Source organism: Prunus mume, linkage group LG4 (assembly GCF_029339155.1).
Source record: "Prunus mume cultivar Tortuosa linkage group LG4, ASM2933915v1, whole genome shotgun sequence".
Classification (NCBI taxonomy): Eukaryota; Viridiplantae; Streptophyta; class Magnoliopsida; order Rosales; family Rosaceae; genus Prunus; species Prunus mume.
In genome coordinates, this window is record NC_142701.1 from 226889 (window position 1) to 240709 (window position 13821).

The 13821-nt window shown below is 35.0% G+C and overlaps 3 protein-coding genes across 3 annotated transcripts in view; 2 read left to right on the forward strand and 1 right to left on the reverse strand.

The window, feature by feature from the left end:
• The window catches only part of LOC148917569 (elongation factor Ts, mitochondrial-like), an 11458-nt gene extending 6962 nt beyond the window's left edge, over positions 1-4496 (forward strand). Inside the window, 8 exon segments of the mRNA XM_089049818.1 lie at positions 3-143; positions 391-477; positions 1131-1260; positions 1263-1301; positions 1542-1726; positions 2279-2404; positions 3016-3104; positions 4183-4496. Coding sequence (XP_088905944.1) covers positions 3-143; positions 391-477; positions 1131-1260; positions 1263-1301; positions 1542-1726; positions 2279-2404; positions 3016-3104; positions 4183-4228 — 843 coding nt within the window. The 3' untranslated portion in view covers positions 4229-4496.
• Positions 4497-6842: 2346 nt separating this feature from the next.
• LOC103328658 (uncharacterized) lies at positions 6843-7683 on the forward strand. The gene is given in 3 exon segments (XM_008231066.2): positions 6843-7382; positions 7385-7411; positions 7414-7683. Coding segments are annotated over 3 exon segments (576 nt in total). The 5' UTR covers positions 6843-6955; the 3' UTR covers positions 7536-7683.
• Positions 7684-8317: 634 nt separating this feature from the next.
• On the reverse strand, positions 8318-13305 carry LOC148917570 (serine/threonine-protein kinase 12-like). The gene is made up of 11 exons (XM_089051433.1): positions 12877-13305; positions 11992-12081; positions 11786-11872; positions 11360-11451; positions 11105-11225; positions 10477-10556; positions 9992-10054; positions 9650-9738; positions 9483-9571; positions 9050-9162; positions 8318-8629 (listed from the first exon to the last, which is right to left on the reverse strand). Exons 1-11 carry the CDS (start codon positions 13138-13140, stop codon positions 8497-8499), a joined length of 1221 nt encoding a protein of 406 aa, XP_088907559.1. The 5' UTR covers positions 13141-13305; the 3' UTR covers positions 8318-8496.
• Positions 13306-13821: the final 516 nt, after the last annotated feature.

Consider the following 13821-nt stretch of genomic DNA (forward strand, 5'->3'; position numbering starts at 1 on the left):
AGAGGAAGGTTTGGCGTCGAAAGTCATCTCGAATGACTGCTGAGGGTTTGCTGGCACTGGTCCAGAACGAGAGCAAGGCTGCTGTCATTGAACTTAACTGCGAGACTGACTTTGTTGCTCGAAATGATATCTTTCAGCACTTGGTTAGTGTGACTGATATGGTTCCTCCATATTCGGAGTTCCATTTGATTAAAGTTATTATTGTATACCACAGTTTGTTATTATTTAGAACCGGTCTCATAAATGGTTTTTAATTTTATAAGAATAATTTAATTTCCAAATTTTTTTATCTGTTAGACTTTCACCCTTTATTGTATTGTCTTTCATGTTGAATATATAGTAATTTTGTTAGATTCTGCAGCCACTTTATCTATTTTGTTCTTCTTATAGGCCTTAGCTTTGGCAAAGCAAGCTTTGCTAGTTGAAAGCTCTTCTCAACTCGTTTCTGGGGTCTTCCACGTTCCCTCTAGTTTGGAGGTAAGCTTATGCATTCCTTTGTTTCTGTAGTGTTATTGTTTTCATATATTTAATTTAGAAACAACATACAATTTCCTAGTCTACATTATTATGATTGCCCTTTCACCTTGAAGTTAAATATTTTCAAGAACTTACCATGAATTAATCTTTAATTTTACTTAGTAAAATCTATAATGATTAAAGTAACTTGAATTATGACCATATTTGGCAGCTGAGAATGACTTTTACATGCATTGGTAGTTGCAATGGACTACACAGATATCATATAATTTCTGTTTCTGGTGGATCCCTTCTCCACCGTTCGATGTATCTTATTTTTTGTTGTGTTGAATAAAAGTTTCTCTTATCACAAAAAAGAAAGAATGAAAAAGAAAGCTGACACCAGAATAGTTGTCCATAAAGTTGGAATATGGTGATTGCTAGCTTTAGTCTAAAGTCTTATTAAGAAGTAGATATTAGTAATGTACTCTTATGTGTGTTTTGAGTTGAAATTAGTAAAACTCAGAGATGTTAATGATTTGTTGTAAGTTTTTTTGTTGTGAACTAGTAGTAAGCGTATTTATTGAATTTAATTAATTTCCAAGCCCCTCCTGAACTTTAATTGGAATTTGGTTTCTTGAGGAGTTGTATTAAATTCATTGAATCCCTGCCAGGACTTGAAGTTAAATCTTGAACATCCAAAAGTTAGTGGAGAAACAACTGTTCAGAATGCAATTACAGAAGTAGCTGCAGTGATGGGGGAAAATGTTAAACTTAGAAGGGGTATTGTGATGTCCACAAATGCAGTGTTGTTTCTACCTACCTCCATACAAGTCCCCAACCAGGTAAATATAATGAACCGCTTCTTTCCTCTTTAACTGGAGATAGTCTATCTGCATCCAAACATAGGCGCACAAAAATACTCATTTTAAATGCATTATGTTCTGCTCTTGTCGGATACTACCTTGATGTTAAGTTGCATTGCAAAGTCACAACCACTGCAGGTCCTGCAGGACTAAAAATATCTGAGTTGAAAAGAATATTTTCATTTAGTCTTCATCATTCTCTGTTTTATCTAATTACAGGTTTAGGTCGTATTGCTGGAATTTTATCTCTTTCAGTAGAGGACAAAAATTCTCAATTGGATGCTATCCAGCGCGTTGGTTCACAATTGGCAATGCATGTAGTGGCTGCGAAGCCCTTGTTCTTAACAAAGGAACTTGTTTCTTCTGATGCATTAGAGAGTGAACGTGAAATTCTTAAGTCTCAGGTACTTGGTAATATCATGTTTTCTTTAATGGTTGTCCCTTGGCTCTGTTATAAACATGAAACAAATTGTGATCTGTGAAGCAAGTAGAAATTCATCTAGTTACATGCTTTAATCAAGTGTTTATATGACCTATCATGATTTTAATTAAACGAGTCATTGTGGAATGTTGATTCTTTTACTTTTTATTTTTTCGTTGTTTGTTTTCTTTGTATTTCATCATTGGCTAAATATGAAGCCTCAAATGGTTATTAGATATAGAGATTTGTGGACATCAACATGCACTTTACAGTTCAGCTCCTCATTCTTCGTTTATTAGATATAGAGATTTGTGGACATCAACATGCATGCTTTTTAAATGTACTTCACAGTTCAGCTCCTCATTCTTTGTTTATGGTGATATTCTGGCAATGATTATGCTGATTGATCCCGGTTATATTTTTTATATGGAGAAAAGAAATAAACTATCTTCGTGCAAGTGTTTTACACCATTTACTGCTTGTAGTCACCACCTATCTGCCTGTAATAATAACTTTTGTTCCGTTTTGATTTCAGGCTGAAAGTACGGGTAAGTCTCAGATGGCCATAGATAAAATTGTAGAAGGTCGCTTGCGTAAATACTATGAGGAAGTTGTTCTTATGGAGCAGAAGTTTATTATGGATGACACCCTAACTGTAAAGGTGCGCAAATGTTGTAATGTTTTATAATTTTATTTAAATTTCTCTAAGACTCCGTTTCAATGTTAGTGGCTTCCTTGTGATGGCCATGTTCATATGGAAAAAAAGACATGTTTTTTGGTGTGTGGATGGATACTATCTTAATGAGAATTCGTGCCTGTCAAATATGTGAATTCATGGATTTTTAACTGTCATATTTTAACTGGCATATTACATCATTTTTATAAATACGATGAATAAACTGTTATCGTTCATTATCTTTCATACCTAATGCATGGATCCATGCATAAATATATAAATACTTCATTCATGCGTGCACACATACTAAAAAGCAGTGGTAGGTTAGACCAGGTTAGTGGCCTTTCCCCACCCGGAATTTCTTCATTTATGTGGGTTGAACTTCACACTCCCTTATAGAGGAATCAAGACTATTTTGGTCACACATTCAATGTATTTTGACATTGCAATTAGAGTGTGGTAACTGTTAGTCAGGTTTATCAGTTAGTATGATGTACTTTTAGTATATTAGTTGGTTTGACCTTGGTAAAATGGTACATGCATATACAAGCGATATGGTGCACTTGCTGACTAGTGTCTTACAAACTATTCTACAGAAACTATTAGAGAATCTATCTACGGAAGTGGGATCACCTGTGAAGATTGAGAGCTTTTTCAGGATGGAAGTGGGAGAAGGAATTCAAAGGTAGAAACCCATTGCTTATTCTTTATGCTTTTCTTTTCTAAGTATGATTTTTACAGTGCTATACTAGTTACATAATTGATTGGTTCCTAGAATAATGTCCATACAACAATATTAATCTATCTTATTATCGATTTTATGTCTTTCTTTATGTTATTGTACTGCATTTTATCTACTTATCTGAAACACCGACCCTCATGATTACTTTTCCACTAGGATCTCTCACATTTGGATGACGATCACGAATCATGATTGCTGTTATTATCATCATAATTGTTGTTTACCTACTTTTAACTTATGAGAACTATACTATGTCATTTTGCTTCCATCCTTTAACAACTGCATCAATATGGGTGTCCACAACAATTATTCTATGCTGCACTTGCATCCTGAAAATTATCAGAAGTTCTCACCTGTTGGTGTTCTATCCCACTTCATAGAAAATGTAAATTGGCTTAACTGTGTCATTATAGAAAATGCCTTGGTGGGAGCTGAAAGTGCCCTATTTCCTTTGTGCATATTAAAGACATTGACCTGTATAATGTCACCGACTATGCTTGTCTGTGGGTATTGAGCCAAGGTTATCCTGCAAGTGACTCTGGTTGGATTATCATCATTCATCCAGTCTTGCCACCTCAAGCCCTCAACCTCTATTTAATGAACTATACTGCTATCTCGCAATGCATAACACCTATACAATTCTTACATTATTCTATCCTTTCGACGCGTAATGGAATTTATAGTCCTGTTTGGCATTAAAGAGAATATATTTAGAAAGATACAAGAAACCATTCTTTGGTCCAATGTAATCGATGTCCAGGGTGGAGTGAAATATGTTTATTTATGCTTGCTTTCCTGGAACTACACCTTAGTTAATCTAGTGACTGTTGATATTTATTAGGCTGCATTTATGGTCGATTGACTCTAAGCTTAGTCGATGTATACAGTTGTATAGTCTATATGCTGTTTACTAATTATTTTTGGTCTATATGAGTTCCTTTTATTTGATGCCTAAGGTTAAAGTCTGCAACAAAAAGGCCGCATCTGATGATTGAGTGTTACTGACGTTACGAACTTGCAGGCTGGAAGCATCCAGTGCATCGGAAAACTTGGCTCAGGCTATTTGAGGAAATGCTGCCCTTTCATCCACAGAAAAGTAGAGTTTAGTTCCAAACAGCTCCAGAGATGAATCAGGGTTGTGCCTGTTGATTTTTGCACTCACTAAAGGTAGTTATAGTAATGTCGAAATGAGGTATTTTTGTTGCCTGATGTTTGCAGGTTCTGATGTAATGATTTTGAAATGCCATTTATGAATTTTGTGACAGATGTGAGATTCTTTACTTTCTGCCAACAAACACAAAACAAAGTAATAAAGTTCATGCTGTCTCTGCCATACATTTACCTATTCAGTACGTCAATCGAGTGCCTGTTACTGAATCCCCCAATGGATGCACTTGATTTAGGTTTGTATTTCCCAATAGATCAGATTCTTGGGTTGATTTAGGTTTGGGACTATGGTGGACTGATTGGCCACATTGTTCTAACTGGAAGCAAAAAGTTCAGAGGATTAAATTGAAATCATTAATCGCATTGACAAAAACAGAAATCATTAATGGCATGTTTATATACTTGGAACGAAGGAAGTAAGAAAAGCGGGAACGTAGTAAAAGGGCGAAGTAAGAAATTGGAATTGGATCAATTAGCTTCCCTAGTTGATTCAGCTCCTGGTTTTGGGGTATTGCTCTATGTTGATTTTAAGTCGGTAAACATGAGGAAGAGAGAAATTGGAATAATTCTATTTCTTCTCATACGAACTTTAAGTAAGTAAACATGTTACGTGAAAAAAAAAAAAACTAAAATCAAATTAAAATTTTACAAATTTATTAATTTAGGTATATATTTATAAAAAAATCAAACACTATTTAAACATAGAAACACACCCAAGTTAACTAAAAATCACTTTTTGGGTGTGTATAAATGGGTTTTGAGTGTGCGTAATGATGGGTTTTGGGTATGTTTATATGTTTAAATAGTGCTTGGGTTATTTTATAATTTCAACCCCCATTTTGGGTGTTTTAGTGAAACTCTCTTAAAATTTTTGGGTGACGTAGGACAAAAAGTAAATATATTTTAAGGAAGCAGAGAATCTGGCAGCAAAAAGAGTACGGAGTTGATGCTTTTATTTTGAAGGCATACACACACACAAACAGATATATTCCACATACTGCCAGTGGAGTTCAAGCAAAAATGAGATGTAGTCCAATAAGAGAAGAGGTGGTTTTATGAGATGGAAAGTAGCTATTTTAAATAAATATTCAGAATAAATAAATAAATAAAAATATGTCTCTAATATTATTATAGATATAGAATATAGTAGAATTAATGAGAGAGAGAGAGAGAGTGGGAAAATTATGCGAAAGATACTTTTGGAAATGTGACACCAACAATCCCGTGACGCAGCAGCTGCAGCATATGAATATGAATGTATGAATGTGATGAGCTGCCTACCCTCCTTTTGTCCCATTTCTTCTTTGAGTCTTCATCACCACGGACTCGTTCAACCGCCACCGGCAGAAAGAGAGGGAAAGAAATTTAAAACCAGATTTGTCGCGCAACCCTACTATTGACTCATGCATATCGTTTTCGTATATTGCACATTCAAGGGTTCATGCCACATTCATATTATCTCATTGAATCATCCATCAATCAAGGAAGAGATATAATTTTTTTTTTTTATTTTAAAAAAAAATCATGGAAGATATATAGCTTTGCATGTAATTATACAAATTACTCCTACACTCATCAAATTTGTTTATCAATAATTCAGTTATATATTTCTAATAATACACTCATGATATGTATAATGACTAAACTCATCAAATGTTGTTTATAATATTGCAATATTTTTTTTATGTCAAATCTGAATTTACTCTAAATCCATTTCTAACTTGTACGAAGCTCACATGTATATTGAAATGTGATGATTTTAGGATATAGAATTATAAAATTGAAGTAGTTGTAGATAAGCTCTTAATCCCATCTCAAAAAAAAAAAAGAAAAAATGAGAAGTCAAGACAAATGAAGAAGGTCCCACGTTATTTGACAAAGTATATTAGTTCATTGATCACATTATATTTATGGAAAAAAAAATGTAGGGAGATTAGCTCTCTTATCGCGTGAGTCAGATCTCAAAATTGACAGGAAAAGAGTTATGCGTAGTACTGTATACCGTTTACCATTATGTATTTATATAAAAAATTGCAACCACATTAGCAGGCTGGCTTGTGGCAAACTCAGATACTAATTAGAGCTACACATTCTCTGCCAATTTGTGCTCTACGGTATAAATTATAGAAAATTACCAGATCGGACATCAGCAGAACTACTACTAACGAAACTTGAACACTGATAAAACTACACACGATACAAAGACCTTATCAATTGAAACAGCCCTCTTTGACATAAGCGTATAGCTTTTCATGATTAACTAACTAATAAAAAAACAACCGGAAATGTAGTAGCGTACCTTCCACTACATTTTCCTTTTTCTACATTTTTTGGCCCAACGCGGACACTACTAACAATGTCAACCGCACATACAACTGGCTCTCTTTCTCTCTCAAATATTATTTCTATTTTTTTATTTTCTTTATTATTTTAGAATCTTCTAATCCTGTTTCTAGTTCAGGTGAGAGACCTCTTCATACATTCCCTTATAAAAATTCAACTCCCACAATTCCTAGACTCTGTCAGTCCTCAAAAAATTTTCATCTCCTCAAAACCAAAACTCATCATATCACAAACCCATTCTCTCTCTCTCTCTCTCTCTCTCTCTCTCTCTCTCCCCTCAAGACATGGGCAACTACGTTTCTTGCACCCTATCAACCCAAATAGCCAAGAACAGCAAAGCAGCCACCAAAGTCATCGTCCCGAGCGGCGAAATCAAGCAATTCTATGTACCAATGAAAGCTGCAGAGCTCATGCTTGAGACCCCAAACTTCTTCCTTGTAAACACTAAGTCTCTCCATATTGGAAGAAGATTTTCAGCTCTCAATGCTGATGAAGACTTGGAGATTGGTGACGTGTACGTCATGTTCCCCATGAAGAGGCTCAACTCGACCGTGACTCCAGCCGATATGGGCGCCTTGTTCCTCACCGCCAGCTCGGCAACCAAGCGTCTTTCGGGCAGAAACGTGAGGGTGCAGCCGGCTGAGGATAAGTCCGGGGAACTTGCTGATGATGATGATGAGGAGGAGGAGTATAATAAAAGGATGGAGAATTGGCGGAAAATCTTGATCATGAGATGGCGAAGTTAATTTGGATGATATTGAAGATTTCTCGCGCCAGGTTCATGCACAGTTGTCTATGTGTAGGTCAAAGAAGCCATTGTTGGAGACTATAGCAGAAGAGCCTGTTTCTGTTTGCTCCAGGTGATCATGGCACAATAGGGCTATTTATGTAATTTTCACTAAGCTGATCTCTTTTATAAATTTCAGCAAAGGGAGGAGATATATATTAATATTGTAGAAAAGTGGTGTGTGTATTACAAAACTTATTACAGGCAAGAAGTTTCAGTTGTTTTTCAGCGTGGTTAATTACATTTGCAACCTTTTCTTTTTCCTTCTGAATATTACACTTTCACTTTCAGCCACATATTAGATCTCTCGCTCCTCCCGAGTTCTCTAACATGAGTTCTCTAACTTGGGTTACAAGTTTACTAGGATAGGAAACAAAATCCTAAACGAATAGAAAACTAAGCCCATCCTCGTTTTCTTCTTCCCTTGCAACAAATATTGGTGAGCCATAAAACTTCAACAAAGACAACTATCATGATAATTGACTAGCATTATCACAAATTCATGAGCAGAACTGCATTTGAAATATCTTAACCATACCTCATTTAAACACCTTATATGTTGATAGTATCAACTCCTTAGACCCACATTGGAAAAGTACAACCAAAAGGTCCCATCTTCCTATAAAAGAGTACTTTTCACATGAAAAGGTAATCATTTCCTCCATAAATGAGTAAATACTTTTCAACCACATCGATGAGGAAAAAAAAACTTAGGCATCTGAGGGTAGTTGGTGAATCTACCACCACCTCTTCAGTCACCACATCGTTTGTATAAAAATAAATAAAAATTAAAGCCAAAAAGAAATTACTCATTTTCAAAGCAAGAAGCTAAATGCGAGTATTTCCAGTGAACCCTTCAAACAAATTATATAGCATCAATCAAACTCTAAGTTTTCACAATACACTCACACATAATATTCAATATCACAAGACAATATTACTACTTTCTCTCATAAATTCAAATTACAAAGGCTTGTCCATGACAAACTAAAGTCGTATTGATTTGGTGTATTTCTTGTCCTTCCGTCAGTCCACACCCTAAAAATGCACTGAACAAATAACTGGGCATGCAGGTCTCCCTAAAGACGCTGATTCCTCTTCTAGAGTTCCTATGACACTTTCAAATGTGGGTATTTTGGAAGGATCATTACTTGTACAACCCTCTATCAACCTGCATAATGGAAACATGTACAACCACTTACATTACATATCAAAAGTTGTAGCAATATTTTTCTGCTCATGGTAATCATCGAATAAGCATGATAATTAGCATCCGTTTGAATAACATCGGTAGGTACGATTTTTCCTGTGTCATATCATCAAGATAAAATACTTTTGTTACCTATGATTTAGGATTGTCAACATGTTTGATGCAAATCTTCCAATTACTCTGCCTAAACTAGAATTCTCTATGAAAAGGAGGAACAGCATCTCCAACATTGGATGAAAACGTAAGGTTTTAATCCTAGTTTAAAATGACAGAATGCAGCAAAAACTGCTGCTTCACACTCTTTGAAAAAATTGAACTACAAATTATATTTTTCATAAGAATAAAGTAAGATGGAATAGATCAGAAGAATTCCACACTTACTGTTGAATTCTGTTTGAACATCGACTTAAGTGGAATTTTGGCTTAAAATCGACCGGTTCCTGATGGATGAAGTCAGAGTTCGTGTTGGTCATGAAGTGATTTCCTTCTAGCATCTGTAGATTACATCAAACTTAAAATGATGTTAAAACTGCTTTGAGAAAACCTAAACTACCAGTTGCCTCAAAAATTTAGCAAATATGAAATGGACAAAATATTGTATATCAAATAACACACTCTCAAGATGAATTCCCAACGTACTTCAACTTATTAAAAATTCTACAAGTTACATAGATGCAAGGCAGTTGTCAATATGGCCCGTTCAACTTAACTACTGACGTATGGATTTGTTTGGATTACGGGAAGATTTTACTGCAAACAGCTTCAAAAGAATGTCATGTCAAGTAAATTACCAAATCCAAACAAAAACATGTACCTGATAATATATGAATCCAAATGTACGAATATCTTTCTTGGTGCCATCTAATAGATTGGTACTGTTACAGGGATTGCCACTTCTTTTCCCTGTGAAATGAAATTGATTAGAAAGACAACAGAGATTTTCAAAACCAAGTCAAAAGGAATTTGATGTTCATGTACAACCATTTTGATCTGGGTTAATTTGCTCATACAGCATTTGAACCCAATACTCGCCGATCTTCAAGTGTCCACCTTCATCCTGCAACAAGTTTCTACTCCCAAGTGGAAAAGACAGGATTAGTTTCATTATCATATGGGATGGAAGGTTTCTTGAAGCATATATGATTAATAATAGTAACAGACCAAGAGAACAAATAACCCTTTGAAGGCAATAACCTATTTAATTTTTGTCTTTAACATTGCAAATTCAATTCTCAAAAACGGTTTAGAGATTTTTTTTTTTTGAAGTTGTTTGTTGAGAGAGAGAGAGAGAGAGAGAGATGTTCTCTCTTGGATAGGGCCTACCTGGTATCCAAATGGTTGTGAACTATAGGGCAGGGCTTGTGCTCATGAAGATAGTTCATTCCCCTGCAAATACTTTTACATGTCAAAATCTAAAAGCACCTTTTTTCATATGATAAGTACTTCTAAAAAACTTGTCACAAACATGTGTACGAATTAGAAGCGTGTAGAATGCAGAAGGGATACAATTCTGGAAACTTATACTCAGCATGTACGCTACAAGACGAGCATTCTGAAGAGCAAGTACTGAATTACAAAGTATGAGTCATCATCAATGTGATTAAGGGAGGAGGAGAATGATTTGGAAAGACTCTTTAGGAGTAGGAGTTAAAATCTTTCCAATACTAACAATACAAATAATATTAATATGCTTCGACGTAGTACGCATGTGCATTGAACATTGCATAGAAATAATTCTGATACATGGAAGGGACATGAACTCCTTCACATGTCAAATCCAATTACTGAACAGCACCAAAATCAGTTACCTAGCAATATCAAGTGCATAGCGTAGAGCAGTATGCACATCAAGTCGAGCTCTCTGCCTCAAAATATCTTCCAGGTTACCCTAGAATAGCACAAAGTAAATTTTAAAACTAAAAAGAACGAGAAAGATACGAAGAATCTCAAAATTAGCCTCCATTTCCAGACAGACAGAATGGTAGTGTATGATCCAGAAAAGAATATTTGACAATGATGACCTCGATAACATAAAATTACTGAATTATACCTTATACTAGAATGGCTTTTACTGCACTTCATACAACATAGCATATGGTTTTCTTCCTATGTATACTAGAAAAATAGATTTTTTGAGATGGCTGAATGACAGTAAACATGTCCTTTTACTTCTTATGATGTGCTCACTTGAGCATAAATTACTTGGACTGTGGAAACTGGCAAGAACAAGAATCAAAAGTGGCAGAATACCGCTTTCCATATGTCCATGTGGTTTCATTTCATTCTTAGTTTAATTGTTCAATAAAGATCACATTTTTTAAGATTTTTTTTTGAGAATTTGAAAGCATAAATAAAATTTTCCAAATATGTAAGATGGATCAAAACCACTAACAACAATCTAGTAAGAACATATGATTGGGACATAGCACAATGTACTTTTGGTAGATACTCAGTAATCAGAACCATCTCTTCTTGCTGCACAATTGAACCGAGAAATTGCAAAATATTGGGATGTCTAAGTTCCCGGAGGCGAGTGTTGTCCTTAGCAGAGAGAATCCTGTATCAAGATTGAAGCAGCAAGCTATTGTTATCTAACACTGTCCAAAGTTTTAACCTAAATTTACTGGCTCAAACAAATAACTAAACCTAGAGGCCAAGAAAAAAAAAAAAAAAAGTCCATATCAAGCATACATTTTTACAGGATTGCATATGTGTCTCTTTATAACAGTTTTGACAACCCAGGTTCCACGCCACTTGACCTTTTCAGATTCACTGAATGAGCCCTGAAAAATTAAGAAAACAAGAGTATTTCAGATAGAGAAGCTGCTAGGTAGACACACTGTCGCAGAAGTAAGAATTTTTCACATGCCATAGTCTACAATAATAAAATTCTGCTTCTCTTAAAGAAATCAATTTTTTTAATGGTTATAGAAACCATATATATATAAGATGATACCTGCTTTGATTTCTTAGTTCCTTATCTGTAGAGTTCATCAAAAGATGAGATTTTGGTTTTTTTTTCTTTGAATAGGAAATTTGCAGGTTAGTAAATGAAAGCAATTTAAGGTCAACACATCAAATGATCTCTGCCTCTCTCTCCCATTTACTTTGGTATACCTGCTGAATGGTTGATGAATGCTCTGTCTTTAATTCTGACATGTCAAACTTCACATCATTTGAATCTTCTTGCTCATGTCGAACCGTCTGTGCAAAAAATGCATGAAGAGAAGTCAACAGCAGAATATCTACAAATGTCACTTTACTCCACCCACGAAGGACTTTTCACTGTACATCTGTGTGTTCTATAGTGATATTTCACTTACGAATTGATCATTGGTAAGGTCATTGCCTCCATTTACTTCAAGAATCCTGCATATATCTCGATGTCCATAGAGTCTCGCGTCTGTCAGGGGCTTCACATTAGGAAAAAAGAAAGTAGAATTACTAGCTATTATACCTAACAAGTCATTCAAAGAACACCGGCGAGGAGAGATTGTAGCATCGTTAACAGTAAACAACTATGTATAGAAGAACTCTCGACTCTTACAGAAAGATATCACTAAAAGTGTAAACCATTAAAGCACCTTAAAAAATTTATGTATATATAGTTATAATTATGAGGTAAACTTTACGAACCAGAGTAATAATAACCAGTAACTTTGTATAGACCACTCAGACATTTTGGATTGATATACAGCAGAAAGCATGACAGATTTTATTGACACATGATTTATTTTGTTCTGATAAGTCAGTCCAATCAATTAACACCTGGACAAGACATGTCCCGCATGGAAAGCAGATATACTGGTATGGAAACAATTGCCAATGACATTTAGCAATATAAATTTACTGGGATTTCTCAAAGATCATATAATTTCAACCAATTATGATACTTGTTGCAGACACCATCTAAATTTGTGGAGCTAGAGATGAAATTTGGCAAGCATAAGAGACAAACTTGCTCTATGCTCCAAAATCCTTAAGCATATGATGAATTTTGGACAAGATAAGTTCAATCATACTATAATATCCATTTTGAAGGACTTGTAATCACATGTTTATATTCTTGATATGTGACCAAATAAAGAGATAAAGAGTTATAGCTAAGCGATCGAAATCGATAAAGGTATGCTAATTAAGAAAAGAATGTCTAGGTATATAAAGCAAATGAGAAGTTAAATGTGACATGAGTTATTGGTTGTTCTTACAGTCCGTTTCCATCGATCTTTGAGATTAACATTTGCCTTGTAGCACAAAAGAAGCTCGACAATGGGAGTGTGACCCTCGCTTGCGGCGAGATGCAGAGCAGTCCTGTTGTCATAGTCTTGCACATCAGGAGATATGCCTTTGATCAACATCTGGTTCAGTCCAACTCTGTCACCTCTTGAAGCAAAACTCAAGAACTTCCCTATCAGCTGCATATCGAAATCATCCGAGCAGTAGGCACTCAGAATCTCACCCATCGTCTTCATGATTCTTTCTTTCTTTCTCAACACAATCTATCTTTGTTTTTTCTTTTGTTTTCCTGCGGAATCTGAGGAACCAACCAGAGGCTTTGAAAGAAAATAGGGAGGCATACGGCAACAGGACACAGCAGCATCTTTTCCCAGTGACGTTTCTTGGTGGCAAAAATGGGCGGTTATGCCGATGATATGGAGGCTTCGGCAATAACGATGACCTTTCCACTATATTTGAATATTATATATTTATATCTATCTATATGAGCATGGGCGGGTTTGCGCTGGATAAAAGGTGTATCCACTATTCCATGTTTGTCCAAGTTACAAATTTGATTTGCTCCGTAGGATCCAAGCAACCCGAGGAACCCACAAAAGGGTTGTCTTGTTGTAAAATAATGGGAGATTCACTATTATACTCAATATAGATACAAATTATAAAAAAATTTAATATGAAATGGACTTTAGAAACACACCAAAAGTCTATTTACAATATATTAACTTCTTATAGATTATACAACTGCCATGAATTTCTTAAAACAAACTCAACTCAAAACCTCATCAAAGTAATTTAATAATCAAAATTAAATTCAATAAGGTCAACTGTCATTTTTTACGTTTTTTTGGGGTTGTTTATAAAAATTAAATGATATAATGGTTTATCTATATCATTAATGCTAAGAATAAGTATATAAC